At 40.1% G+C, this 27,747-nt stretch overlaps 1 protein-coding gene and 1 long non-coding RNA gene across 2 annotated transcripts in view; both read right to left on the bottom strand.

The window, feature by feature from the left end:
- LOC129177320 (uncharacterized) overlaps window positions 1–17,066 on the bottom strand; it is a 51,249-nt gene extending 34,183 nt beyond the window's left edge. Inside the window, exons 1-2 of the long non-coding RNA XR_008569612.1 lie at window positions 17,000–17,066; window positions 14,827–14,898 (exon numbers count right to left, since the gene is read on the bottom strand). This is a non-coding gene — a long non-coding RNA (uncharacterized LOC129177320). The remainder of the gene's footprint in view (window positions 1–14,826; window positions 14,899–16,999) is intronic.
- A 4,482-nt stretch (window positions 17,067–21,548) lies between these two features.
- ntn2 (netrin 2) overlaps window positions 21,549–27,747 on the bottom strand; it is a 49,857-nt gene continuing 43,658 nt past the window's right edge. The window contains exons 6-7 of the mRNA XM_054769424.1: window positions 24,561–24,635; window positions 21,549–24,491 (exon numbers count right to left, since the gene is read on the bottom strand). Coding sequence (XP_054625399.1) covers window positions 24,103–24,491; window positions 24,561–24,635 — 464 coding nt within the window. The 3' untranslated portion in view covers window positions 21,549–24,102. The remainder of the gene's footprint in view (window positions 24,492–24,560; window positions 24,636–27,747) is intronic.

Raw genomic sequence — 27,747 nt, 5'->3', positions numbered from 1 at the left:
ACCAATGTTGTAATAGCAGTAAGGAGCAAACTGCTTAGCTAGAGTTAATAGCGCCGATGAGTTCATTGCAAACAACAGTATGGCAAATCTGATGTGCATGAGTTTCATACCAACAGATGAGTAGCAACATTTTGAAGTGCATGCATGAGGTAGATAAAGCTGCTGGCCACTCATGATACTTCATATGCAGCTACTGACGCCTAATAGAGTTCATTTAAAAAACTACATAAGGAGTTTATATTAAATGCTGATGTTTTTGACTGTTTTTGACAATAACCCTGGTGGTTATTTGCTTTTGCAGACTATGCACGTGGCAGCTATAGGAGAGACTGTGGTTAATTCAAAGAGGTGTTTGTGGCATTTTTACTTTTGTTTCTATAGTATTTTTATTTGAACTGCATTTTACTGAGAGCTGTTTCTAATATTTTTAGATATTAAAAAAAATATATATCTGTTTCTTTAAAAATAAATTACATTTAGATATTTTAAAATATATTTTTCTATATTTCATGTTTTAAAATATTTGTTTACTTTATTGAGCTATATGTGTTGTGGAAAATATTCAAACCAGTGCTACATACGTGACAGTTCTACTTGAATAAAAAAATCATCATTAACTTTGTAAAGAGATTCCTAATGAAGTGTCCAGTGAGCGTGTGTTTGTATGATGGAACTAATTAAAGTCATTAAATGCCTCTTCAATTAATTTCATTTTTCAGTTAATTTAGGGCAAATAGGCTTCTCTTGTTGTGTGATTTGCATTTTTGCTGACAAGCACAGAGAGGATTAGGGGAACTTTTACAAAAAAAAAAAAAAAAAAAGAAGCAGGAATCACATTTATTGGGCGCCAAAACAGAGCAGCCTGCAGGCGCTAGTCGTCAACATCACAGCGAAAAGCTGTAAGCTGCTGGACCTTTTAGCGACTTTTTCCAGATGGTTAAGCATTTTAGACACATGTGCAAGTATATAAACTGATTCCAACCCACCCTGGACTACAACAGGTGCACCAGCAGTAAAACGCACAACTAGAGACACACTAAACTACGCCATTGCCCTTGGATTGTTCCTCCAAATGTCGCACGCAATGTGCCGACTGAAAGGTCCCTGCATCTTGGAGAGAAAGAGAAGAAGCCAAAGTGCTGGGAACTTAGTGAATGGGAGCATGAACAAGGGGAAAATCCATTAGGTGCAGCCTTGCCAATTGTGCAAGGCTGCACCTAATGGATGGAGCCACACCCCAATCGCCCCCTTTTGTCCAGTGCCAATTATAGCAAAATAAATATTTCATGCATCAAAAATGTAAATCCTCATGTAAGCGGGATGTTTGTACAAGGCGGCTTGAAGGCACAACGATGAAAAGTGAGCACAGGTGGCATACAAAAAGAAAGTGAGAGGGAACAAGGATTTTTACAAGCTCCAAAAAAGCAAAATGTGTGCATTGCGTGCCTCGTTCTGGGTTGTGTTTTTTTTCCCGACCTATTAAAAGCAGGCCTATTTGCAGACAAGTATGTGAGGCTCAAAGGTTTATGTGGTGTTCTCCTCAAAAGAACTTCCACTGGCATACCAAACATTGGCAATTTTAGAGTTCAACCTTCTTTCCACATGTAGTGTCAAATGTCTCACAAACTTTTGAGATCACAATTTACTTGCTAGCCATTTTCCACTTAACTCTGGGGATTCATTTGAGGCCAGTGCCCACGACTCACATTTGTGCCTCCTAACCTATGGTGATAAGATTCCACCTGTCCATTATTGGCCACCACAGTTCAGGTGCACATCATGTTTGACGTATTTATCTCCCTTCATTTTTTCCACAGTTACAGCATATACAGTCATGGAAAAAATGATTAGACCACCCTTGTTTCTTCAGTTTATTGATTCATTTGAATGCCTGGTACAACTAAAGGTACCTTTGTTTGGACAAATATAACAACGACAACAAAAATAGCTTGTAAGAGTAAATTTTTTTGGCAGTACTGTACAATACTATAGCTATTCATGTAAGAACTTAAGTGATTTTGGTTATTATCAAGACTCTTATGAGCTATATTTGTTATCATCATTATATTTGTCCAAACAAAAGTACCTGTAATTGTACAGAGCATTAAAATGGATCAATAAACTGAAGAAACAAGGGCGGTCTAATCATTTTTTCCATGACTGTACATATTATAAAATGGATTGCTGTAAATGCACCAATTAACGACTCTATTCAGTTAGAGGTGTGGCAATAAACCACTGGCATTAACAGATGGATGTGGCTGTAAGCAACCTCCTGATGCAGTTTTTCTATTAACACTTGAATGAAATGGATACCGCAGAAACTTCATATCTCCCTACAATGCATGCACAATAGGATTAAGTGGTGATACTTTATATTTAATATACTAAAACAGGTGCTGACATTCCATCATCCCGACTGCTTTCTCCATCACATCCCCCTTTTTCATCCTCTCTCCATTGCATTGCCATTGCAGATATAAAAATGGCCAAATGTTGCCCCCTTTGATGGAGAAGGGCATTCCTGGCATCTCTTAGATGTCGGTGCAGCTTTGAGGTAATCCAACCCCGGTTGAAAGCATTTTCTTGGGAAAAAGAAGCAATGGACGAGGCAGCGGGGACACCTGCAGCTCTGGAGCAGCAGCGACTAGAGATGCCTCTCGCACAACACTCAGCACCAGGCTAGACGTGCACACGCACATGCACGCGCGCACACACACACACACATACACACACTCTAACACTTGCAAATATTGGCCAAGCGTCCACATCTACACGTGTATGGTATTCCACTCTCTGGTCCATGATATACTGGCTGACGAGTGGTGAAAATAAGCACAGCTGCTGTCATTCAATATGTCTCATCAATTTGTCCGAGACATTCAAATGGGCTCTAATTGGCCTAATCATTGGCTCTGCCATTGGCTGGCGACCAGTCCAGAGTGTACTCTCGACCGAAGACAGCTGGGATAGGCTCCAGCATACCCGCAACCCTAGTGAGGACAAGCGGTATAGAAAATAGATGGATGGATGCTTGCCATTGACACAGGAGAGGAGAGCAGGCTGCACTGGATCATACTGTAATGATCGGGTAAGGTAAACATGTCTTGAAAAAGAGGGTTTGTCTTATATCCAATGTCATCCTGTAATGAGTGATTCATTTTTTTGTTTTCAAAAATATTTTCCCCCAAAAATATTAGTTCAAAAATGGGTCAAAATATAAGGGTTGCCTTATATTCAGGGTCTTCCCATATTTGGGTCAATAATAAATTATTCTTTTTTTGTCTTAAAGGGTCTTGACAAAAGTGGTTGTCTTACATTCAGGGTTGTCTAATAATTTGGTAAATAATTAATTATTCTTTAAAAAAAAAAAATCACAGAAAATATTTTTCCGAAAATGGGTCTTGAAAAAGAGGGGTTGTCTTATTATATTATATATTATATTATATTTGTGTCAATAACAAATGATTTTTATTTGTATTAAAAATGTTTTTCTGTCATACATTATAGCAATGTAATTTATTGTATTTACTATGTATTGTGTAAAACTAAGACATCAAATTAAAAGCACAAAATGAATACAGACACACCATCCATCAGTAGGATCCTGGAATTTGTTTGGTTGTTTTGGTAGTGCGCTAGCATGAATTAACTTGCGGTTTTGAACACAACAAATATGTACATTAGCACTCAATAAGCTCATGAAACCTTATCTTTATACATTCCCTCATAGTATCAGCATTTGAGACCAAATATGAGATAAAAAACAGGACAAATACAGTGCAGCAGAGTACCTGTACAGTGTGGGAGAAAGTTAGCACCAACAATGGTGAGTTCAAGGACCGTCAAACACAGCGGGACAAGGCACGTTCGCAGCAAACAACAAAAACCTGGAAAAACTTTGGGATTTCTAACGGTGTTTTATTTTTTGAATAAAATATTTCCAAAATTTATATGCATTTACATAAAATTCAATGCAAAGTGATTTGAAAAAGTGTTTGCCCCCCTCCTGATTTCTTATTTTTTGCATGTTTGTCACACTTAAATGTTTCAGCTCATCAACAACACATGAGGACACAACTGAACACAAAATGCAGTTTTTAAATGAAACTTTTTATTATTAAGGAGAAAAAGAATCCAAACCTACATGGCCCTGTGTGAAAAGGTGTTTGCACACTAAACCTAATAACTGGTTGGGCCACCCTAAGCAGCAACAGCTGCAATCAAGCGTTTGTGATAACTTGCAATGAGTCTCTTCCAGCACTGTGGAGGAAATTTGGCCCACTCATTTTTGCAGAATTGTTTTAATTCCGCCACATTGGAGGGTTTTCCAGCATGAAGCGCCTGTTTAAGTTCATGCCACAACATCTCAATAGGATTCAGGTCAGGACTTTGACTAGGCCACTCCAAAGTCTTCATTTTGTTATTTTTTCAGCCATTCAGAGGTGGACTTGCTGGTGTGTTTCAGATCATTGTTCTGCTGCAGAATCCAAGTTGGTTTCAGATTGAGGTCACAAACAGATGGCCGGACATTCTCCTTCAGGATTTTTTGGTAGACAGCAGAATTCATGGTTCCATTTATCACAGCAAGCCTTCCAGGTCCTAAAGCAGCAAAACAGCCCCAGACCATCACACTACCACCACTATGTTTTACTGTTGGTATGGTGTTCTTTTTCTGAAATGTGGTGTTACTTTTACATCACATGTAATGGGACACCCACTTTCCAAAAAGGTCAACAACAGAGTATTTTCTGAAAGGTCTTGGGGATCATAAAGATGTTTTCTGGCAAAATTGAGACAAGCCTTAATGTTCTTTTTATTCAGCAGTGGTTTTCATCTTGGAACTCTGCCATGCAGGTCGTTTTTGCCCAGTGTCTTTCTTATAGTGGAGACATGAACACTGACCTTAACTGAGGCAAGTGAGGCTTGCAGTTTTGTGGATGTTGTTGTGGGGTCTTTTGTGACCTCTTGGATGAGTCGTCGGTGTGCGCTTGGGGTAATTTTGGTTGCCTGACCACTCCTGGGAAGGTTCACCTCTGTTTCATGATTTTGCCATTTGTGGACATTGGCTCTCACTGTGGTTCGATGGAGTCCCAAAGCTTTAGAAATGGCTTTATAACTTTTTACAGACTGATAGATCTCAATCTCAGTTTAGTTTAGAAAAGTCACCCTCTCCACCTCAGTCTCATCAATAAACAGGGGTCTATGCGGCTCCTTTTCCCTTGTTCTTGGGTCGATGATCATCTCTTTAGTCTTATCTGTATTGAGAAGGAGATTGTTAGCACGACACCAAGTTATGAGGTCCTCCACCTCTCTTCTGTATGACGTTTCAACACCACCAGTGATCAGTCCGATGACTGTAGTGTCATCCGCAAATTTAATGATGCTGGTGTTGTTCTGGGAGGCCACGCAATCGTAGGTGAAGAGCGTGTAGAGGAGTGGACTCAGCACACACCCCCGTGGGGTCCCAGTGCTCACAATTCTTGAGCTAGATGTGCGATTGTGGACTCTGACTGACTGGGGCCTGCCTGTTAGAAAGTTAAACACCCAGTTACAGAGGGAGGGTGACAGGCCAAGTGTGAGGAGCTTATTTGTGAGTTTGTGGGGGTTGACTGTATTAAAAGCAGAGCTATAGTCTATAAATAGCATTCTGACATATGTGTCCTGGCCCTGTAGGTGAGAAAGGGCTGTGTGGATGGCAGTGTTGACTGCATCATCCGTGGACCGGTTCTGGCGGTATGCAAACTGTAGAGGGTCCACAGTGGCCGAGATGCTCTTTTTGATGTGGGTCATGACTATTCTTTCAAAGCACTTCATAACAATAGGAGTGAGTGCTATAGGGCGATAGTCATTCAAGCAGGTCACGTTGCTCTTCTTGGGTACGGGCACTATGGTGGTGGACTTAAAGCAGGTCGGTACAGATGCTTGTGCAAGCGACAGGTTAAATATGTCAGCAAGCACATCAGCTAGCTCTGATGAGCAAACCCGAAGTGCACGGCCTGCTGCTTTTCGTGGGTTTGTTTTGTTCAGAACCCTGCGCACATCAGCTGATGTCACCATGAGAGGTGAGTCCTGTGTGCTCCCCAAGTCCAGCCACCCTGTCTGCTCATCAGGATTTTGGATGTCAAAGTGGGCATAGAACTTGTTCAGCGAATCTGGAAGTGTGGTTTGGCTGGACGTGGGTACGCTACTCCACTGTCGATAATCTGTGATGTGCGAGAGCCCCGCCCACATGCGCCGAGGGTCTGAGGTGGAATAGAGGACAGCACACATCCAAACCACTCATTATTCACACTTCTACCGTCAGGCAGACGCTACAGGAGTTTGAAGTCCAGGACCACAAGACTGGCAAACAGCTTTTACCCACAGGCCATCAGGCTTCTCAACAAAGCACTCACACATGCCGCACGCAACACACACACACACTCATAGCACTTTATTTATTTATTTGTATTATTTTTCTGTATTAATGTCTCTTCTGTTGTTGTTGCTTAATTTATTGGTACATATGTTTCTTATGTTCTTATTCTTTTTCTTGTGTTTTCTTTCTTTTCTTGGGAGAATCAACAGAATAAGAATTTCATTGCATAGTATAACTGCTGTTTTACTATGCATATGACAATAAAACTCTTGAATCTAGTTAACTTCACTTTTTCAGACAGGGTCATGTACAATTGGATTTTCTCTCCCTGAACAAATAAAAAGTTTCATTTAAAAACTGGATTTTGTGTTCAGTTGTGTTGGATAATCTTTAAATTTGTTTGATGATGAAACATTTAAGTGTGACAAACAACAAAAAAAAGAAATCAGGAAGAGTGCCAACACTTTTTCACACCACTGTAGTGATTTACAAATATAGAACTGCTCAAAAAAGTTTTGGTCAGTGATGGTCTGAGAGGCATATCCCTGGAAGGACGCACAGACCTCTACAGGTTAGATAATGGCACCCTCACTGCTATTAGGTATCGGGATGAAATCCTTGGACCCATTGTCAGAACCTACGCTGGTGCAGTGGGACCTGGGTTCCTCCTGGTCCACGACAATGCCCGACCTCATGTGGCTAGTGTATGCAGGTAGTTCCTGGAGGATGAAGGAATTGATACCATTGACTGGCCCCCACGTTCACCTGACCTAAACCCAATAGAACACCTCTGGGGCATTATGTTTAGGTCCATCCGGCGGCGCCAGGTTGCTCCTCAGACTGTCCAGGAGCTCATTGATGCCCTGGTCCAGATCTGGGAGGAGATCCCCCAGGACACCATCCGTAGTCTCATTAGGAGCATGCCCCCACGTTGTCAGGCATGCGTACAAGCACGTGGGGGCCACACAAACTACTGAGAATCATTTTGAGTTGCTACAATGACATTTTAGCAAAATGGACCAGTGTACTGCATCATTTTTTCACTTTCATTTTTGGGGGGTCTTTGATTTCCCCCCTCTATAGGGTGATCATTTTCATTTCTATCAAATTATGTGGCATCATTTTGTTACTAATACATCACCCACTTATTATCAGGAAAGATATTCAATATCATTTTTCCCCCAGTTTAGAGCTGATATCTTTTTGAAGTGTTCCTCTAATTTTTTTGAGCAGTATATTTTTTTAAAGTTCTTTTTTTATCATTGCGCCTTAAAGTTTCCCACTGCCCAATTCGGCCCCGCCCACGGACCAGCACCAGTCCACGACCCGGTGGCTGGGGAACCCTGCTCTAAATAACCTTTTTCTCCCTAAAAAATGTTGGCCTATACTGTAAGAGCTAGGTGGGTAATGTTGCACGCAAATATCCATTTACTTGCTGGACTGCTTATCTTTTAGTGCTATCATACACAACACATGATTCATATTTCTGTGCTTCACTTCTATGAGCGAAGGTTCCAATGAGTGAACAATAACTGAAATTGAATAAACAAACTTGGGTTGGGAACAAACCATATCTGATACAAGGGTGGGGGTGTAGGGGGTGAAAGTTGTGGGAGTATTCCCTAAAAACACTGCAGGCCAAGTGAAATTGAGCCTAATTCCCAGGAATGCTGCTTCCGTGTGGACATGTCGATAAAAATACAGCTTATTGTGATAGTGGGGGTTCAGCCCTCAGGTAGAGTAATGAAAAGAAAACTGGCAGATTTCCCAATGGAGGGAAAAAGCTGTTTGCCTTTCATCCTGCTTACAATAAGCCATATAGGTAGGTACAGTTCCGCTTGTTTTTCCTCACAAATTGTGTTTATACGTTATACAGCATATATATAGAGATATATACGGTACATGCATATATATGGAAGAATAGATTGTTCTCAATGTTGAACTTTACAAATATACACTTATATACAATGTCACGGAGGGAAAATGAATGAGAGCCACAAGTGATATTTAAGTGTGTGCGTGTGTGTGTGTGTGTGTGTGTGTGTGTGTGTGTGTATACATGGGCTGACCAACTGGATACTGTTATGTTGTTATGTGTCTTATCAACAGTACAGATGCTTTAAAAGTGGACATATTTAAATACTGTATGTCATGTAACATTCAACATTGCCTGGTCACTAGGCAGGTGTTGCTAGGCAGAGTTCAGAACGACATCAGGCTGTCTCGCAAATTCACTTAAAATCATACATTTTTTAAGCAAGAGTCCTAATAACAGCAAAGCACTCTTGTCACTTAGAGGATCTCTGAGTTTTTTTGCAATACATCCTGTCACACAGAGGATCTTTGATTAGTGTTTTTTTAAGTAGGTCCTAAAAAATCCGTAGCACTCCTGTCTTATACGGGATCTTTGACTTGTTTGCAGTCAGTCAGGGGTGTCCAAACTTTTTCCACCGAGGGCCACATGCTGTTGCTTTTCTTAATGTTCCAAAAATTTCCACTTTCTCCTTAAATAATCTTTGTAAATTTGATTCTTGTAATATTATGACTTTATTCCCATGATATTTTAACTTTATTCCCATAATATTATAACTTTTGTCCAACCTAATATTCCAAAGATTACAACTTTATTTTGTTTTGTTTGTTTCTCAAAACATTACGACGTTTAAAACATAACATATATTTTTTTATATTTCAACTCTATGTTATTAAAATGTTTCCTAATAATATAATGAGATTATTCTTGTAAAATTAAGACTTTTTTTCTGATTAGATTAGGCCTTTTTTTCTCTTAAAATTTTGACTTTATTCTTGTAAAATTACAGCTTCTTTTTCCATTTCTGCTATTTAAAAAAATAAAAATGATTTACAACTGTTTCAACTTTCTTCTTGTTATGACTTTATTCCCATAGTATTTTGACCACTTTATATAATATTCAAACTTTTTCCCAAACATATATTTTTTTTTAATTTGTAAAAATAAAAAAAATACAATTTTAATTAGTCTTGTTTGTTTCTCATATCACAATTTTAAATAAAAACTTTTTTGTCTTTAATATTTCAACTTTATGCTACTAAAATGATTTTTGATTGAATAAAATCATTTTAATCATGATTAAAATGATTACATTATTGTTGTAAGATTACAACTTTTTCCTCTTTATATTTTGACTTTATTCTACTAAAATTACTGCTGATTTTCCCATTTTTTCTGATGTTTTTTAATTTTTAATTTTTCTTGTTAAATTATATTTTTAGAATGTGCCGCGGGCAGATAAAAAAGCAAATGCACTCCCAGGCCCACTTTGGACACCTCTGCATTAAGTCCTTAAAAAATGCAGTGCACTCCTGTCATATAGAGTGGATGTACAGGAAGTTCCTATAACAGGCATGCGGCAAACTACGGCCTGGGGGGCACATTCGGCCTGCCGAGTGTTTGAATCCGGCCCACCAGATGCTCCCTAAGTATTTAATCTAAACTTTTAGATACAAACATACAAGCTGGCAACATGACTTGCAAGTAGTCAGAGTGAATCTGAGACAACATTCTGAAAAAAGGGACACAAGCACACATAGCAGATTGCATGACACTTTTACAGATAAAATAAGACAAATAATTCCAGGTGGACTGTTAGAATCATAGGTGTAAAATAGTGTCTGTGGATCAAATATACAGTATAGTCTGACCCCCCGGGCAGTTTTCTTTAACTCAACATGTCAAAAAGTTTGCCCACCCGTGTCCTATAAGGTGTGGTATTCATTCCGTGCATGCAGCAGCGTGGGAGAAAAAGCTAGACGGTAGACACCCTGGTCAAAGGTGTCAAGACAAATACACAAAAGGAGCGAGCTAGAAGAATCTTCCTGCTGGACGGAAGCCCAGGAGGAGACGGACGTGAGAAAGCAGCTGTTGTTGACGGTTGAAGGCTTGGCACTCGCATGGTAAAAACTGCCAAGGCTGACTTTTGGCACTGACAGAAAGCCATCACTTGCTGACTAAGGGGAACTCACACATGTGTAACGTCGGATCATCAGCTTAGCTCCAAATACACATACCTCATAGTTTACGTCTGCACAGATTCTAGCACATACTGTAGATGTATTTACCTCTGCCAAGGAAGGGTTTTCACGTGGGACATTTAAGGTAGGTAAGGTTCACACTGCAGCCACTAATGTAATCACATACAATATCTATGATAATAATATTACTCTCAGTTTTAGGTAACAATACTTTTATTTATTTATTTTTACATCAGTTTGTATGAAGTGGGGCCACAGTGGTTAGCATGTTGGCCACACAGTCAGGAGATCGGGAAGATCTGGGTTTGAATCTCCGTTGGGCATCTCAAAACACCCTTTTTTCCAAGACAGGTTTTTAGAAAAATATTTTTGAACAAAAAATTACAGAGAAAATGAATCTGCTTCATTGATCAGCATATTCTTAAAATTAGCATCATAACTCTTCCTCTGTGATTTGCTAACTTGTTAACAACATTTGATACACTTTTTTTCCAGCGGGTCTCTGTGTTGTGTGTGAGTGACAGGAAGAAAAGCTCTGGCTTGCTTGGGAAGAAGTTGTTTGCGCCAGTTCACAACCTACAGTACATCTTGAAGGTAAAGAGTCTAATTTGCTCCGAAGCACTTAAGTCAGTCAATTACATCCACAGCAAAGTGCTGCTGAAAAGTGCTGACCACAGCGGTGACTGGAGCTCAATGATTCCTAATGCCTGCCTGGCAGCTCTTTACAGCTTCGGACGTGTCATTTGATGCCGCTGTTCACACACCACACACATAAGTCTGTGGGGACGGACTCTAAGTGACTCTCATCTGCAGTTGTTGACAGATGAATAAATACTGAGATTACAAAAAGGAGGTGGAAAATATGCATCTGGACACTTATTAATAGACATGTCATCATATGATGGGCATGATACTTTATTCATCGTTTGTACCACAATGTAACATGTAAAAATTAAATTAACAAAAACATCTAAATAAAAAACAAATCATGTATAATGATATTAAATCCTATGTTTTTATTATTTGTATTATATTCGCTTTTTTAGTTTTTTACCTGGCCTTTCGTCATCAGGCATTCAAGTCTTTTGGGAGTTCCAAAACTTCGCAGAAAGTCGCAATTTTAGGAGAATAATGTCGTAATATTATGAGGAAAAATAATGTCATGGTAATAGCATAAAGTTGAACGATTAAAAAGAAAAACAAGCCGTAATTTTAAACAAAATAAGGAATAGCAGCTGTAATTTTATGAAAATAAAGGTGAATACGAAGAAAAGTCATCTAATGAGAAAAAAGAGAATAAACCGATAATATTATGAGTCATTTTAGTAGCATAGAGTTGAAATCTTAAAGAAAAAATATGTTCTTTAAAGTTGTAATATGGGAAACAAACAAAACTAAATAAAGGTGTAATTTTTGGAAAATGAGGTTGAGCAGAAAGTTAAGTTATCCAAATATTATGGGAATAAAGTCATAATATTATGAGACTATTGCACCTGTATTCAGTTATGTATTCATTTATTTTAATCTTTTTATTTGTTTTATTTGTATTTATACATTATTATTTTTGTAATGTTATTTGTTATTTATGCAGTTTTTTAATTTTATTTTTTTCCCCATTCTTTCATCAGCTATTGTCACGCATTCTCATAAAAAGAAGAAGTTTTGCACTGATGCTCGCCAACTTGTGTTAGACTTCACATGTGTTTATGGGGGAAGTGCCAAGCTGTTAACAATCGCCATTTAGAAACAACTTGTACACGCTTTCACTGTTACGACGACACTGGGATTTGTCAACAACCAGCCAGAAAAATATGCAACTGAAGCAAACAAGCACACGCATATTTTACCCTATGACCTCTGAGGAAGAACATGAAAAAGAATGGGGGCGACAACGACCCACACATTGCACTTGTGTTGTGTTGTGGTCGGAAACTTTGCATTCCCGAGCTGAACTTTCCCAGGACAATAAAACCCTGTTCATTATTGTGGTTTGCAGTGCTCAAGAACTGCAGTGGATTATACTGAGAGATGTTCACACACTTATTAAAAGCATTTTAAAGTATAAAATGTATAGGTGCTCACCACTAATGAAGGATAATGCACGGTGATCTATGATCAGATGGAATCGGAGTCATTATGTAGCCTTTAGCTTGGTCGTCTGCGTCTACATGATTCACCGCCTGTTGTAATTGCAGTAACCATTTACGATAATAAATTACCAAGCATTAAGTGTGTTCACCAGCTACTTCTATAGCCAAACAAACAGCAACTGTGGTGCGTTCAAGGACCGCCAAACAAAGCGCACAATCTCATCGCTTCCTAAAAAAACAGTATCAATGAAGAATAAAGAGATAAACATGTAAAAACTGTTGTCTTTCTAATTGTGCAACATGTATGCTGTACATTTGACCTCTATTTTAAAGTACAATCAACAAAAAAAAAGTAAATTATTGAAAAAAAGGTTTTTTTTGGACAATGTATTTCCAATACACGTCTGTTTAAAGCTGTTGCACATACCTTCATAAAAGTGGTTCACTTATGCAAGCTGTAGTTCTCAAGGCTGGTATACAGTCATGTTTTTTCCAGTTCTTTATGTCTCCCCTTTCCATTCGCATGTAAGTATTTCATTCTCCCTGCGTCTGGATATCCTTCTCATGGTGTTTAATTGGCACTCAGTATTGGTAAGTAACGCTGCTCTATACGGTGCCAAAGTAAATTGCTCTCTTCTTGTGCCACATGCAAGCAGTGGTCCAGCTTGGCTTGGAGCCTTGCTGCTCAGGAAACAGAAGCTCAGGGCAGGAAGTCGGCTTTCCGATGGTTTTTTTTTGTTTTTTAACTTGCATGGGTGCTGCACGGCCTCGCTAAGCTGTGACATACGCTCTTTGGAATGTGTTATTAAAAAAAGGTGCTGCCATGTGTAGCAGTTGGCATCGTAACACATAAAGCGCCTCTATACGTGAAACAGCATGGCTCAGCGAGGACGCCGAGTGGCACCTGTCATCAGAGCGTGCCCTCATTTGACGCCCAAGGTGAGTTTATTTGCTTTGATATGTGGATACGCCGCCCATATTTTCACAGGTGTTGTTGAAGCAATGTACTACCCTGCTCTCCTTGCCCGACACAAGGCCTCGCTTGTGCAGGACTTCCAACCTGGAGGAGGCACGCTGGAGAAAGTAACCCTCGTCTCCCTCAGAAAGTCTTCTGCCCGATTAACAACATACTACATTTATTAGTATTAGAACATACGGGTATGTCTGAATTTTGATTTTACACAAAATGTCATATTTGGATTGTTGGTTAAAAACTACATTAACAGTTGGCAGTACAGTAATCCCTTACCACTTCACGCTTTCAATTTCGTGGCTTCACATGATCACGGCTTTTCATAAATATATTAATAAATCATTGCTGTGTCATGGTTAAATACAGCCTCTTATTAGTCAAAAATATGCTCATTTAGGTACATTTTATGCATGTTTTGCCTAATGAACAAAAATACAAAAATAAGGTACTCAGAGGACACATTGAGACTTTGTGATATGTAGTATTCTACACTGGTCACTAGGTGTCAGTAATGTAACATTAATGAAACAACAGCCACTGCAAGAACTACTGTTCAGAAACCCGAACTCTCCCAATGTATCTCCTAATGTGTGAGTCTATATTACGTCTCATTTATAGCTTAAATGTCTTATTTTCTGTTATTATATCTGCTATATTGGGTAATATGAGTGTAAAGGTGACTAACGGAGTGTTATTTCATGCCTAGAGGGCTCTAATAATGATAAAAAAAAAAAATTTGGAATGTCGTAAAGAGGTCTTCTATGCTTTAAATATAAAAATATTTCATTTATATATAAGAAAACCTACTTTGCGGAAATTCACTTATCATGGTTGGGTCTGGAGCCAATTAACCGTGATAAACGAGGGATTACGGTATACTTCATGAAGTATTTATAATATTGTAAAAATACATGATACATTTTTTATGAAAAATATGTGCACTTTGAATTCAGTATGGTCCACCCCATATTCAAAATGGTAAAATACATTCATTTGTTTGACATCATCTTCCAGGAAGCAGGAAGTAGCCTGTTAACCAACAGATGACAAAATTGAGTTGTTTTTTTGTCACATTTTGGCATTCACGTTTTACCTTGGTGGTCTAGTTTTCATTTGACAACACTGGTCACTGACATTTACAGTGCTTAAAAATGTATTAGACCAGTGATTCAACTCTGTCAAGCGGTGAGTCACGGGTCTTTGCCTGGGCAAAATAAATAAATAAATGAATGTTTGTGTGCAGCAGTTCAGGAGTAGAAGAGAAGAGAAACAAATACAGTACATACTGTCGTCTGAAAAAACGTAAATATTCCATGTATGGTACTCAGTGAAGTGATGTTCTTTCTGCTATTTGTGTTATTAAATCAGCCTTTTGAAGTGTTGGTTACCTTTGCATTGCAGCAACATGCATAGAGATGGACTATTGGAGGGCAGCCTTACTGGTAGACACCATTTGCCACCTAGGGAGAAAATCATTGAACATCAAACAAAAGTAAAGTGAAAATCTGTTTGTTGCTATATTAGACTGACAAAAACATAACAATGAACTTTTTGCACAAAAGTCCTTCGTGTTAGGCTGTAAATCTTGGTAAGTGCGTCATTAATACCTTCTGTTTAGCTTGTTGTCACCGTACATGGCAGTCATGCCTTAGAAAAGGAGGAACATAAAGCACCTAAAATCATCGTCCTCTTGTGTGCTCCACTTTTGAGAGGAAAAGGTGCTCAAACTGTGGCTTTTAAAGTTACGCATTTTTATGATGTTATCAAGGAAAAACCACCTCTGACCTAGTTGGATGTGCTCACCCCGGGTATACGACCACAGCTTGTAAAAAGGAGGCTGCACAACACATCTTAAAATCCTAAAAATCAAAAGACGTGTGAGTTTGATCATCTTTTTTGTTGTCAGCAAAGTTAGCACTGTAGCTCGCATAGCTATGCTAGTGTCGCTAATGTTTGTGTCCGCCCATCCCACTCCTGAATGTTACGTTATTGTATCATTCAGGAGTTGTTGTTTATTTTGAATGGAAAAAAGAATCACATAATTGCATTCTGATCTTTCTTTTGAGAAGTTGTGGACGTCCTTTGTTGCTAAAAGACACTGAAGCGTGACTGGAAAGGTCCTGGTGGACAAGTGGAGCCAGATGACAGCTCACTCTGGACTCTGGATTCAAAGGAAAACTCCAGAGCTTTCAAAAAGTCACATTCTTACGCAACTCATGCCTTTGTCTGTCATGTGGTCTCCATGTTTCACCTTTTCTTCTCACCTCACTTTCCTTTCTCATGGCTTTTTGTTAACCTCCCCCTCACGCACCCCCACTGGGCTTTGACCTTATGCGAGCCTCGCTGTCCGTCTACACAGATAAGTGGACATCCCTCACCTTTCACACAGCATCACATGGTAGCAATCAGAGCACACAACGGCAGACAAATTAGGGTGGTTAATGTGGACCGGAGATCTGTGTAAAAGGTGATGCTAAACGCCAACAGATGAGAGTTTGAAGCGGACCGGGTCAGAACGGCACAGTGTAGTACTGTAAAGCCTGGGGAGTGGAGGTCGAAGATGACGTGCTTTGGATGGACGCTCGTTGTCAAGCCAAGTGCAGGAGAGCAAAGGCTACATTGTTTTCATTGTTGTTGGTAAGTAGGAGTTTGCAAAAAAACATGCAACACATTTTCTCAAAACATGTGTGCCAAGCATCATCACATGACATTTTGGAGCAAATCCAAATAAAAACATGGATATGCTGTAGGAATTTATTTTCTGAACTCTCGCCTGATCCTCTGCACCAAAATTCAAATGTACAGTCTACAACAAGGGTGCTCACACTTTTTTAGCTTGCGAGCTACTTTTAAAATGACCAAGTCCCAAAGATCTACCTCCTACTATAAATATAGAAAGTATATATATTTACTATATTTATTTTTTTTAAATATGAGTCGGTATTTATGTAGGTTATACATGTATATCAGGAGTGCACGCACTTTCTCAGCATGCAAGTACAAGTCAAAAGGATCTACCTCTTTCTATAAAACATAACATATACAAAATGTAACCAGTAATCTCTGAAATTCTATTGTAAATATTAATGAGTAGTATTTCACATTCACATTTTCAAAGTTTACAGGTAATCAAAAGAGTTGCTATCATAATTCACTTCAATATGGAAATAAAGTTAATTCCACATAACTCCTAAATAGTTGTGTACATAACCTGAGTACTGTTCATATGTCCGTCAAATTAGCTATGTAACGTTCATTAGGGCACACAGTTCATGTATCCAGTTAGCATTTGATATCAAACATTACCCATATACAAGAATTTAAAATGACGATGCAAAAGACAATGCAGCCGAAGTCAAGGCAACATATTGAAAACGGTTCACCAATCGGCACATTTTTAATTTCATCATGAAAAAATAGTTTAAGAAGCCAACGTGTAGAAAACACTGATTTCTGCAGGAGAGTTCATGACGCCAAGCAAAGCCAGTAAACAATACCCTTTTTTCTACGTAACTAGCCGCTACAAGTGAACAGATAACTTTTGTTATATAGACATCTTACCGCAGTTAGTTCATCCATAATCACAATAATAAAGATGAAACTTGCATCTTCGTGTGTAGCTTCAAACGCTGCGGGGGAGCAAGCGCGAATCAGGAGGGGAGCTTAATGTCAGCTGACCAATGTCATATGACAACTACAAAGTGACGTTTACGCGATCGATCCAAACTACATTGGCGATCTACCCATAGCTCGCGATCGACGTAATGGCCTATCGACCTATCTATCTATCTATCGATTAATCATTTTATAATTTTACAACAACTTTGAAAAGGAATCAGCTTTTCTAAACCTTTTTACTTAGCTATTTTATTTTTGTTTCAACATCTTAAATATAATTATAATTGTAATCCATATTTTATATTATTCTTTATATATATATATATATATATATATTTTATAGAATTAAAAAGTTAAAAGTTCTGATTTTAATATTTTGTTTGCATTTTTTCTGTTTAGATTGTGGTATTTGTTGTGTTCATTTGGACATTTTAAGTATACTATCGTAAATAAAAATAACTCCGGTTCCTGAAAATATTGTGGTTCGATTATCGCTCCCTCGCTATATCGCAGGTTTCCAGAAATGAATGAATTAATAAATGATCGCTGTTTCGTGGTAGATTATGGTCCATTATTCGTCAAAACATATTGAAATAGAAGTGATATGTGGTATTCTGGTCACTAGGCGGCAGTAATGACACAAAACATGGAGACGTTACCTTACATTACATTACCTTAACACTAAATGAAGTCAGCCACGGCATGTCTGACATGATAGAGTGAAAAAGGAAAAAGAAAAACATCGTGTTCAAATTTACAGGTCCCACGTCTGTTCCTGCCTGATCGGTACAGACGTTTTAAGATGTGTAGTGAAGCCTGATTATTAAATTTTTTTGAACAAAGCTGTCCTCTGTGAAGTGTTTGACATTTGACGGTCATAAAGTGCCACTAGGGATACATTACTAATATAACCTAATGAAAAAGTCCTTTTTGCATGTTACGAGACCTTTAAGGTACGATAGAAAGCAAGAACACACACCTCTCATGTTACGTGCTTTGAAGGGGTTAGACTCATCCTCATTTTCAACAGCAACCAATCCAAACTCAAAGCTGCAGGATGGATTAAGAGGTGGCTTGTTGCTATGGGGGACCACCCTGGTTTTAAATTCCACCCTCATATGTCTCACTTATTCCCAAATAAAAAAAAAGCATTGCAACACAGCTTGTTTTGTGCGGCAAACACAATGTCCAACACTGTTAAAAATGTTCACAACGCTTGCGTGTCCTTCGGTGAGGGGAATAGGACATTTCCTAGGAGAAAGGGCTGGAATATGCTTTGTTAAAAAGATGGAAGGATGACAGATGTGTGTGGCCGTTGTCACGCACGCTCCATTCCAGAGGGAGCGCTGTCTCCTCAAAGGACAGCTGCTTTCACTCACAGCCCAAAGACAGAGAGATCAGACCTTCACCGCTGAATATTTATGATGCGCACCGACATTTCAAACATTTCTCAACACGTTTTTTTTGCGGACACACGCACACACACACACACACAAACAAACAAACATGAGTGTTCATGGATGTGTCCATATTCACACATTTCGAGGATAGAGAAATAGGAAACGTCAAGGTCATATACACAGGCAATTAAAAGAGCTCATCCTGGTGTTTTTCTTAGACATGCCAAAACGAAAGAACACACACACACGCACACACACGCACACACACGCACACACTCTAGACCCCATGCTGCAAAATGCAGTTGAACTTTAAAGCTTATAGTGGCAATGAGGCTCCATTTAAAGCCAATGAAGCTGCTCTGGCAGCTTATGAAAGCAAATATAGAAGAATGTAAAGAAGAAGAATGGATTGTTGTTGGACACTTTTCCGAACCCCCCTAAAAAAACAGCTCCATAAGCGCTTCTACACTGTGTCCTTCCATGCAAAGTCGCACTTCCTGTACATTGTTAAGAATTACTCGGCCTCATTTTTTAATCTCAGATTTGACAATGATAGCGAGGAATGCGTTATCTGTGACAACCACAATGTATCTCGTCAGACATCTTCCAATGAACTACAACAGAGGCACAAGGAGCGTCCCTTCAGACGCAGTACCTGTACTGTATTGTAATGCACTTGGGTCCAGTAACTGGTAGTCAGGGGAGGCAGTCATCATAAAAACTAAAAACATAACAATGATAATACAAATCAAATATGAATATGTGTCCACTCATCTGTGCTATATTTGTATTTCCTTTATCTGGATTTTAACATTTTTGAAAAAAAGTGATGAATTTGCGCGTTTTCCGATTAAATACAGGGCCTCACCTCACCTCTGAGTACACAATTCCTCACGAACTGAGTTGTGTAGGGTGTGCCTGTTTCTCAGCATGTTGCCAATATGTTTGCAGAAAGACATGAACGTGTAAATCTGAATCCAAAGGAGTCAGTGCCTCACCAGCCATGAACCTCACCGCACATCACTGGTTGGGTCCTCCCTATACTCCCTGAAAAAGTCATTTTTCTGTAGTCTCTCTTTACTCAGCGTAGGGACTAAAAAAATGTAAGCTTTTCTTTATTTTTCTCAAGCCGTTGCATCATTGAAGTATTTTGGCACCTCCCAAAAGACTGTACAGAATGATATACTGTAAGTTTGCATGTCTAATGCTTTGAAGACGCCGACCCCACAGAGACTGGGTTCCGTTTGAGGTTTCTTCTCCAGACAGAGTTTTTCCTTGCCTCCGTCGCCAAGTGCATGCTCATGTGGGGTTCAGTTGGTTCTCCTGCATGTATTAGGAGCGTGGCTCTAGACCTTCTCCATGTGTAAAGTGCCTTCAGATAACTCCTGTTATGAATTGGCGCTATATCTGACTTGGAGCTATTTTGCGTTCTTCTTTATGTCTACTAAATTATGAATGTCGGCACATATCATCTGAGCTTCATGGATTTGTATTACATATAGCTCACCAGTTTATATTGACTGCATGACAAAAAAAATGCAAAAAAACAAAAAAGAAAACTGAATTTTCTGACAGTTATTGCAAATCAAAACTCCAAAAAAAATTGACTTTACACTGTAATTAGATAAAATTCGACAATAAAAAAATCATTAAAATTACATAATATAAATATATACAATATAATAATGTATATCTAATAATATAATAACATAGAAAAAATAATATAATAAAATATATACTACCAGTTAAAAGATTGGACACACTTTATCATCGTAGAGCATGAGGAAGTGTGTCCAAACTTATGACTCATAGCATATAAGAAATTAGAAATAATCCAAACTGGGGAAAAGCTCTGCCCCAGGGATGGTCTTCAGCTCCCTGCAACCCTGCAGAAATACAGAATGTTCCCAATCTCTATCGATCTCTAAACATTGTCTATTAAGTTACAGTCCCCCTTACCCTCAGGATGGTGTTAGGTCTAGGCCTATCTGGGTTCGAGGGCGCAGATTTGGGAAGACAGGACCCTGTAGGTGCGAAAGGGACGTTTCGAGATTTAACAACTTCTCCGACATGTGAGTCAGAGCTATTCTTCCTGTCACTGTCACACACACACCAGTGACCTGGTGCGATGCAGCCACGACACAGAGACCAGCTGGTAGGTAGGCCTGTTTGGGTAGTGGGTGAAATTTTAGGAAGCCAGGACCCTGATAAGTGAGAAAGGAAAATAGAGGACTAAACTTAGGATCAGACTTTGCTTGGAGAGTTAGCTTTCCATAAAGAAGAGGTATTCACATTTTATTTACACAAAGGAAGGAAGCTTTTCTACCCCTCATTCCAAACCAGTCAGTGAGTGGATACTTACCAATGGGAAAATCATTAACGAGACACAACACACAGATCATTAACTAATAATTTATTTTTTAGATGAAAAAGTCAGTGGTTCATTGCCTCAAAGGTGAAATGTACAAGGAAGATATAGCTGTGAAGAGCAGGGAGCACCAAATGGATGGACACTTCATGTGTAGAGAGAGCCATTATTCCACACATTCATATACTAGTAGTACTACCAACGGACCAATCAGTCCCGTGTCACTTATTTCATCTTTTTCTTTGCGCCGTAAGTCATTTCCATTAGGGCGGTTGTCGTTTCAAAAAGGACTACATTCTGCATCTGAGACACATTCCCAGGTGCATGTGTTTCTGATTGAACTGGGTTTGTTTGCAACGTACGTCATCGAGAAACGCTTGACATGACGCAACAGAGAAACGGCAGCTCGTCGCATATTTACGGCGTGGCAAAGTGTGGAAATGTTGAAGTGGGAGGATGCACTACAGGAGCTCTATCAAAAATGGACAACTGCACTGAGAGACATTTCTAATATTTTGGCTCATATGGGCATGAATGTTTACATGTGTGTTTTAATCAGACACACACCTGCGAATGCTACAAAAAGCCACAGAGGAAGAAACAAAACAAATGTTATGTTCTGTCTTCCATTGCCAAGCTTTGGGCCTTGTTAACAACAGGACGCAACCCCCCCATCCCCATACCAAAGAGACCACCCCCTCCCCGCAAAAACAAAACATCTGGCTCTCAGTTATCATCGCTTCAACATTCAGGGTGGGCACTTGAGAGAGCGCCAATAGAAAGCAAATATGGCAGGGTGATATTGTGTGAAATGAGGTCCAGATACAGGGAGGATAACTAAACTAGCACTGCATATCACAGTGGGACCATGTGACACACAGCGAGGTGAACAATTAACTTTTACTGCATAACAGTGGAACCTCCAAAAGTACAATGTAGAGTTCAACCAAGATTTTCTGGAAAAAAATGTCGGACAAAACTTTTACATTTAATGCGTCGTCATGCGTGGAGTTAGCACATTTTGTGACAAGAGGGTTAACTCAAGTGTTTTTTGCTTTTTCTTTGGCCACCGCAGAAGGGGGAAAATGATGCTAAAGAAAGAAGAAAAGCGTGATGATAAAAAATATAAATTAACCAAATTGGCCAAAACATAAGACGGTGTATTTCCTGAAAGATGGGTCACCTTATGTACCCTCTAGCAAGTCAGAGCTTTTCTTTCCCGTCACTCACACACGCCAGTGACATGGAGAGATACAGCCACAACACAGAGACTCACTGGAAAAAAAGGTTGTTAGCAAACAGCAGAGGGGTTCTATATCTTAAGTAGCCTTTTTCTATCTATCACCTGATATTGAAAACATGACTATTTTCCTTTTTTTTATTTACTTGTCCTGTTTGGCAGCTTTATCGTGCAAAAAAACTATCTCACCCTCTCTCACTCTCTCTCTTTCTCTCTCTCTCTCTATATATAAACATGTATACTGAAACCAGGGAAATGCAACACACCTCTCGCGCATCCCCTGACAGTTCACTGCGCCACCCCCAGGTGTATATACAGTATATACTGTATATATATATATATCGGCGCTGATAAATATATATATATATGTGAGTACTTTTACTGTACTTTTGTTTTATGTAGTTGTTTCATTAAACAGTCATTAACTCCTATTAGAATGTTACTTAAAACATGACGTTTGCGCCTGGAACTGATTAATTCACTTCACAAGATTTCCTATGGGGGAAAGTTGTTTTGGAATGAGAACAACGTGGCCAATGGAACCGTTTGACTTTGGAGGTTCCACAGTAATAGATGTCAGCGCATTAGTTATTTTGGACAAAAGATGCTATAGTTGCGGTAAATGGACATTCGTGGGGCTAACGCACACAATCAATATATTTGAGTGAGTCCTTCACAGTTAGACATACATTCGTGGCGAACTTACAGTGCACAACAGCACACCACAGAGCAGATTTGGCAACATGGACCTGTCACCTATCTGAGACACTTCATATACAACATGAGAGGGTGGGGGGCTCTTGGCTGATACACACAGCATTGGAAAGACACTTTTGGATGAAGGACAAACCAAACATGCAGCCTTGGCCGCAGCCAAACAACTGCTAATGCACATGACACGGCTGTCAGCACGCTCGCTAGCTGGACGTGCCCCTCCGATCTGTGTTTATCTTGAGAGCCTTTTCTCGGATTTGACTTTCAGAGTTCTCTTAATCAAATTTAAAACCCTGACTATGCTCATTTGGCAGAGGATGACAGGGGAGATAACTCTTGATGCTCGCGCAAACCACAAGCATGCAAACATGAAGCACGCGAGGGATGAAATGTGATACTCGCATGTCATAATACAGTACACTGGCTAAAAACTTTCCAGCCGTTCAGTCTAAATAGTCAGGTTGTTTAATTGTGCCTACTACATGACATCACAAATCATCAGAAATGATGGGATCTTTCTGAAATACAAACCATTTGTCCATCTTCCTGCAAAAGCAACGCTTGTAAAACTCTAAATCCAGGAAGAGAGAGATGCAACCCCCAAGGAACTGAAATGTGATTGACGAGTGCCAACTTGGTAAAAAATGGTAACACAGGAAGTGATCAAACTATAAGTAATTGCTGAGGCATTAAGAAGGAGTCGGATTGAATACGCTCGGCTTCTTCCTACTCGTTTTCGGACGTGTTGAAGTGTGTAACTTGCTAAGCGTGTTCGAGAGAAATAAACTCATCCATCTCCAGTAAGACAAGATCATGGTGGGAGGAGATAATGCTGGAAAAAAAAGATGAGCATGGAGCTTGCATGAGTCCAGTCTGGAGGCAGCAGCAGCGTTTGTTGTGGAAAATCCCCAGTATCGTGAAATGATCTTGACCCAAAGAGGTTCCTGCTCATCCTTGGTAAGAAAAAAAATGAGCAGCAAATAAACAGTTCTCAAGTGGTTCTCAAAAAACTGACAAATGGATCCTCAGTGATGTTTGTGAAGAACTGGGTGGGTTGCAAATGGAGCTGCTAGTTCCAAAGGCAAGGTTTGGAACGGTGTCTGCTTATGTCTCCACTTCATACCCTTTTTAATGGTCCCTTTTCAAGGCAAACCAATAGGACAACAAAGACATGTGACATAACAAAAAACAAATACAAAGGAAAATAATTATACAATATACACAAAATGTGGTCCTTAAAACGGGTAGGTACATGCAGTCTTGGTAATGTGCAGCGTTCCCGTGATGGAAGGGAAAACAAAGGATGACGGGATCCGGGGTCCCATCATGCTTTGCCGCACTTCCCCTTCTTCTCCTTGCGCTGGAACTTCCTCAGTCGTCTCGTCCAAACGTCCCTCCACTGGATCACCAGGCTGTTCTTATCGGCCAGCAGACCCACGCGTTCTGCCCCGGGGTTGGAGGTCCCCCCACCGGGCCCCACCCCGGGCCCTGCTCCTGTGCCCGTCCCTGGGCCGTCGCTGCTGCCCATGACCAGGAAGCGCTTGCTCATCTGGATCTTGGGACACTTGCAGGCCAGGTCCTTCATATGCACCCACAAGATGTTGTCTCCACGCTTCAGGGGCTCGCTACGGCTCTTGTACACCGACAAGATGTTGACCGAAAACTTGGCCCAGTCGCCAACCGTCTCCATGTCCAGCACGTTCACTTGGACCGCTGAGGACACATAAAGGTAGGTTAGCAACCCCACTGCATACTTATACATTGCAAATAGTAAATACCCACCATAATCCTTTTTGCAGTACTTCTTCATGTTGATCTTCAGGTTGCCCTTCACCGGTTTGCAGTAGGAATCACAGTCTATAAAAACAAACACCCATAGAGAACATTCAATAACAAAAACAAGCAGATGCTAACATACATACCATGTAGCTGAAATGAAAAGAATAGAAATGACTAGAGTAGTTTGCCAACAAACTTTTTCCTTTTCCTTCGTGATTACATGTCTTTCAAAAGGGGAGAAGTTTCACTTTTAGTTTTATGATACAATGGTTTACTTTTGTACAGGGACTAAAGGTTTGGAGGTCCCACTGTTGTTACTATAGACCTTTGACAAAAAACACAAACTTGTGCAAAAGGTTCTTAGTGCTAACTAAAACAAAGGATTCCCCCAAAACATTTTGGGGGAATCCTTCACAGTTTGTTTCTGTTCAGAAAAACGACAAAATTATATAGTGGACTAATCCCTCTCATCTCGTTCTTTCGGTCACGACCCAAAGCTCATGACCGTAGGTGAGGGTGAGAACATAGATCGACTGGCAAATTGAGAGCCTTGCCCTCTGGCGCAGCTCTCTCTTTAACACGACGGTCTGGTACAGGGCCTCAACCTCCACCAGCGACACGCTCAGACCTTCCCTCAACTCATGAACAAGACCTTGTGCAACAATGGTACCTTGATTAACATCCGCCCCAGTTAGTGCGTTTTTCAGTTAAAAAACAAACTTTTCCTAAACACAAATTTTCCTTGGCTTGTGTTCGCCCACTTGTTTGGCGCCCAAAATACTGTTCGATTTGTTTACACCGCCATCTTGGATCAAACGCACAAGACAAAATCTTGAGGTACTTGTATGTGATCGCGCAATGCATCGTGGGCTGCGGGCGCCATTTTAGAGCAACAGCATTTGTTTACTTGTTGCAAGAGAGCGATACACAACATAACAAACACATGGGCTGCACAAAAGAGAAAGGCGATGGACCGTACAGAAACAACACCTCTGAATTTTACGGTTTAGAGAGATGCCCGTCGTCATTTCAGAGGTATATATTGTAAATGTGACGGCAAGGCTCAGTCATCGGCTGCGTGCACACATGCATCCACAGCGTCAGGCGTAATAGTCTACCAACCCGGTGGCATCGAGGGTGACATTGTGTTTCTGCCTGTCTTATTTTACATCCATAACACTCATTTCTGCTTCCAACAACAAAACATAAGCATTCCACTTACTGTAGCGTGTTCGCGACATCCGCAGTCAAACATAGCACACATCAGCAAACATAAGGCATCCTCTCAGGCGCACTTCTGTGATGTCACTGCCCCGGCGATTGTTTTTTTTTTTTAATTCAGAAATTTTATATATTAAACAACAAGGTACATGTTTATTGGTCGTAGAATGCTGATATTTAGTTTGATATATTTTTTTTACATTTTTGCAAATTGTGGTTGCAGCAGAATAATGTGTTTATTTTATGTTATTTTGTTAATTGATGGTTTTTAGTTTTGTTTCGCAACAAAACTAGGTGAAAGTGATGTTAAATGTTGTCCATTCGTGTGTCATTTGTAATTATTTTTGCACCGTTTTCTGCATGTAAAACTATAATTATTGTCTATAAAATGTGTTTTGTGTTAACATTTTTGAGTTTCTGGAATGGATTAATTGGATTTACATTATTTTCTACGGAAAAATTGGCTTTGGTTAAAGTCTGTTTTGGTTTGAGTTGGACGTTCTGGAACGGATTAATGACGTTAACCAAGGCACTGTACTTGAACTCCTCCAGCTGGGGCAAGATCTAACTCCCAAACCGGAGAGCGCAATCCACCCTTTTCTGATTGATAACAATGGCCTCAGAGTCTCATCCCAGAAACGCCACACTCAGCTGCAAACCGCCCCAGTAAACACTGAAGGTCACAGCCTGATGAACCCATCGGGACCTCAGTGAGATGTTAAGGCCCCCATACTGGAAACCCTCAACCCCTTGGCTGTGCCTAGAAATTCTGTTCATAAAATTTATGAAAAGAATCGGTGACAAAGGGCAGCCTTGGCGAAGTCCAACGTTCACCGGGAACAGGGTCAACTTACTGCTGGCAATGCGAACCATGATCCTGCTCCGGTTGCACAAGGACCGAAAGGCACGTAGTAGCGCGCAACCAATCCCGTACTCCCGGAGCACCCTTCTTAGGGACCAGGTTGAAAGCCTTTACCAAGTCCACAAAGCACATGTAGATCGGTTGGGCAAACTCCCATGCACCCTCCAGTACCATTCAAGGGTGCAGAGACGGTCCAGTGTGTCGCGACCAGGAGGAAAACCACATTGCACCTCCTGTAGCCGAGGTTCGATTAATGATCGTACCCTTCTCTCCGGCACTCCTGAATAGACTTTCTAAGGGAAGCTGAGGAGTGTGATCCCCTATAGTTTGAGCACACCCTCCAGTCACCCTTCTTGAAAAGGGGGAACACCACCCCGTCTGCCAATCCAGAGGTACTGTTTCCAACTTCCATGTGATGTTGACGAGACGTGTCAACCAAGAAAGTCCCACAACATCCAAAAATTGTACGTTACAAGACGTTACAACAAGGTTTACAATGGAGACTGTTTGACCCTGGATCAGATTGTTTTCTTCCCTTCCCCTGGGAAACTATTTAAAGCTTTAAAATAGACCAGCATGCCTGAACCAAAGGTCATATTCTCATGGACTTGTTGGACAAGGATGAAACTAATAATTTGTGGACAAATCAAGAAAAAGCCAGCAGCGATTGTTTGAAATTTCAATAGTAGACAATATCTAGAATCTGTTTCTGGTTCTGTCCCATTACCCAATGGCCAGCATTTCATTTCCAAACTCATTTAAGGAGTGCATATTGGATTACACGAATGAGGATGATGTTGAGGCCTGCTGACCTTGTGTGTCTTAAAAAACATTTTGGCATTCCCATGTGTCATGTCCCACGTCCCAACACAACAAGCAGTGCTGCGAGAGGCAGGTGAAACATAGCAGGGGACTCAAAGTGTTAACTCTGACATGTTTTCTAGCACGGTGAGAAAAGACAGAGCGAGGTAGAAGCGGGTCATGCTTGGATGGTGTGAGTGGGCCCTTGGCTGGCTGCGTCAAGCCTGAGACCACACATTGGCCAGATCCATCTTAAAAAAGTGGTAGGCTCAGTCATCCTGCTCGTAAATTTACAGTGGAAATGGA

Source organism: Dunckerocampus dactyliophorus, chromosome 2 (genome assembly GCF_027744805.1).
Source record: "Dunckerocampus dactyliophorus isolate RoL2022-P2 chromosome 2, RoL_Ddac_1.1, whole genome shotgun sequence".
In the NCBI taxonomy this organism is placed as follows: domain Eukaryota; kingdom Metazoa; phylum Chordata; class Actinopteri; order Syngnathiformes; family Syngnathidae; genus Dunckerocampus; species Dunckerocampus dactyliophorus.
This window is presented reverse-complemented; position numbering and strand designations above follow the sequence as displayed.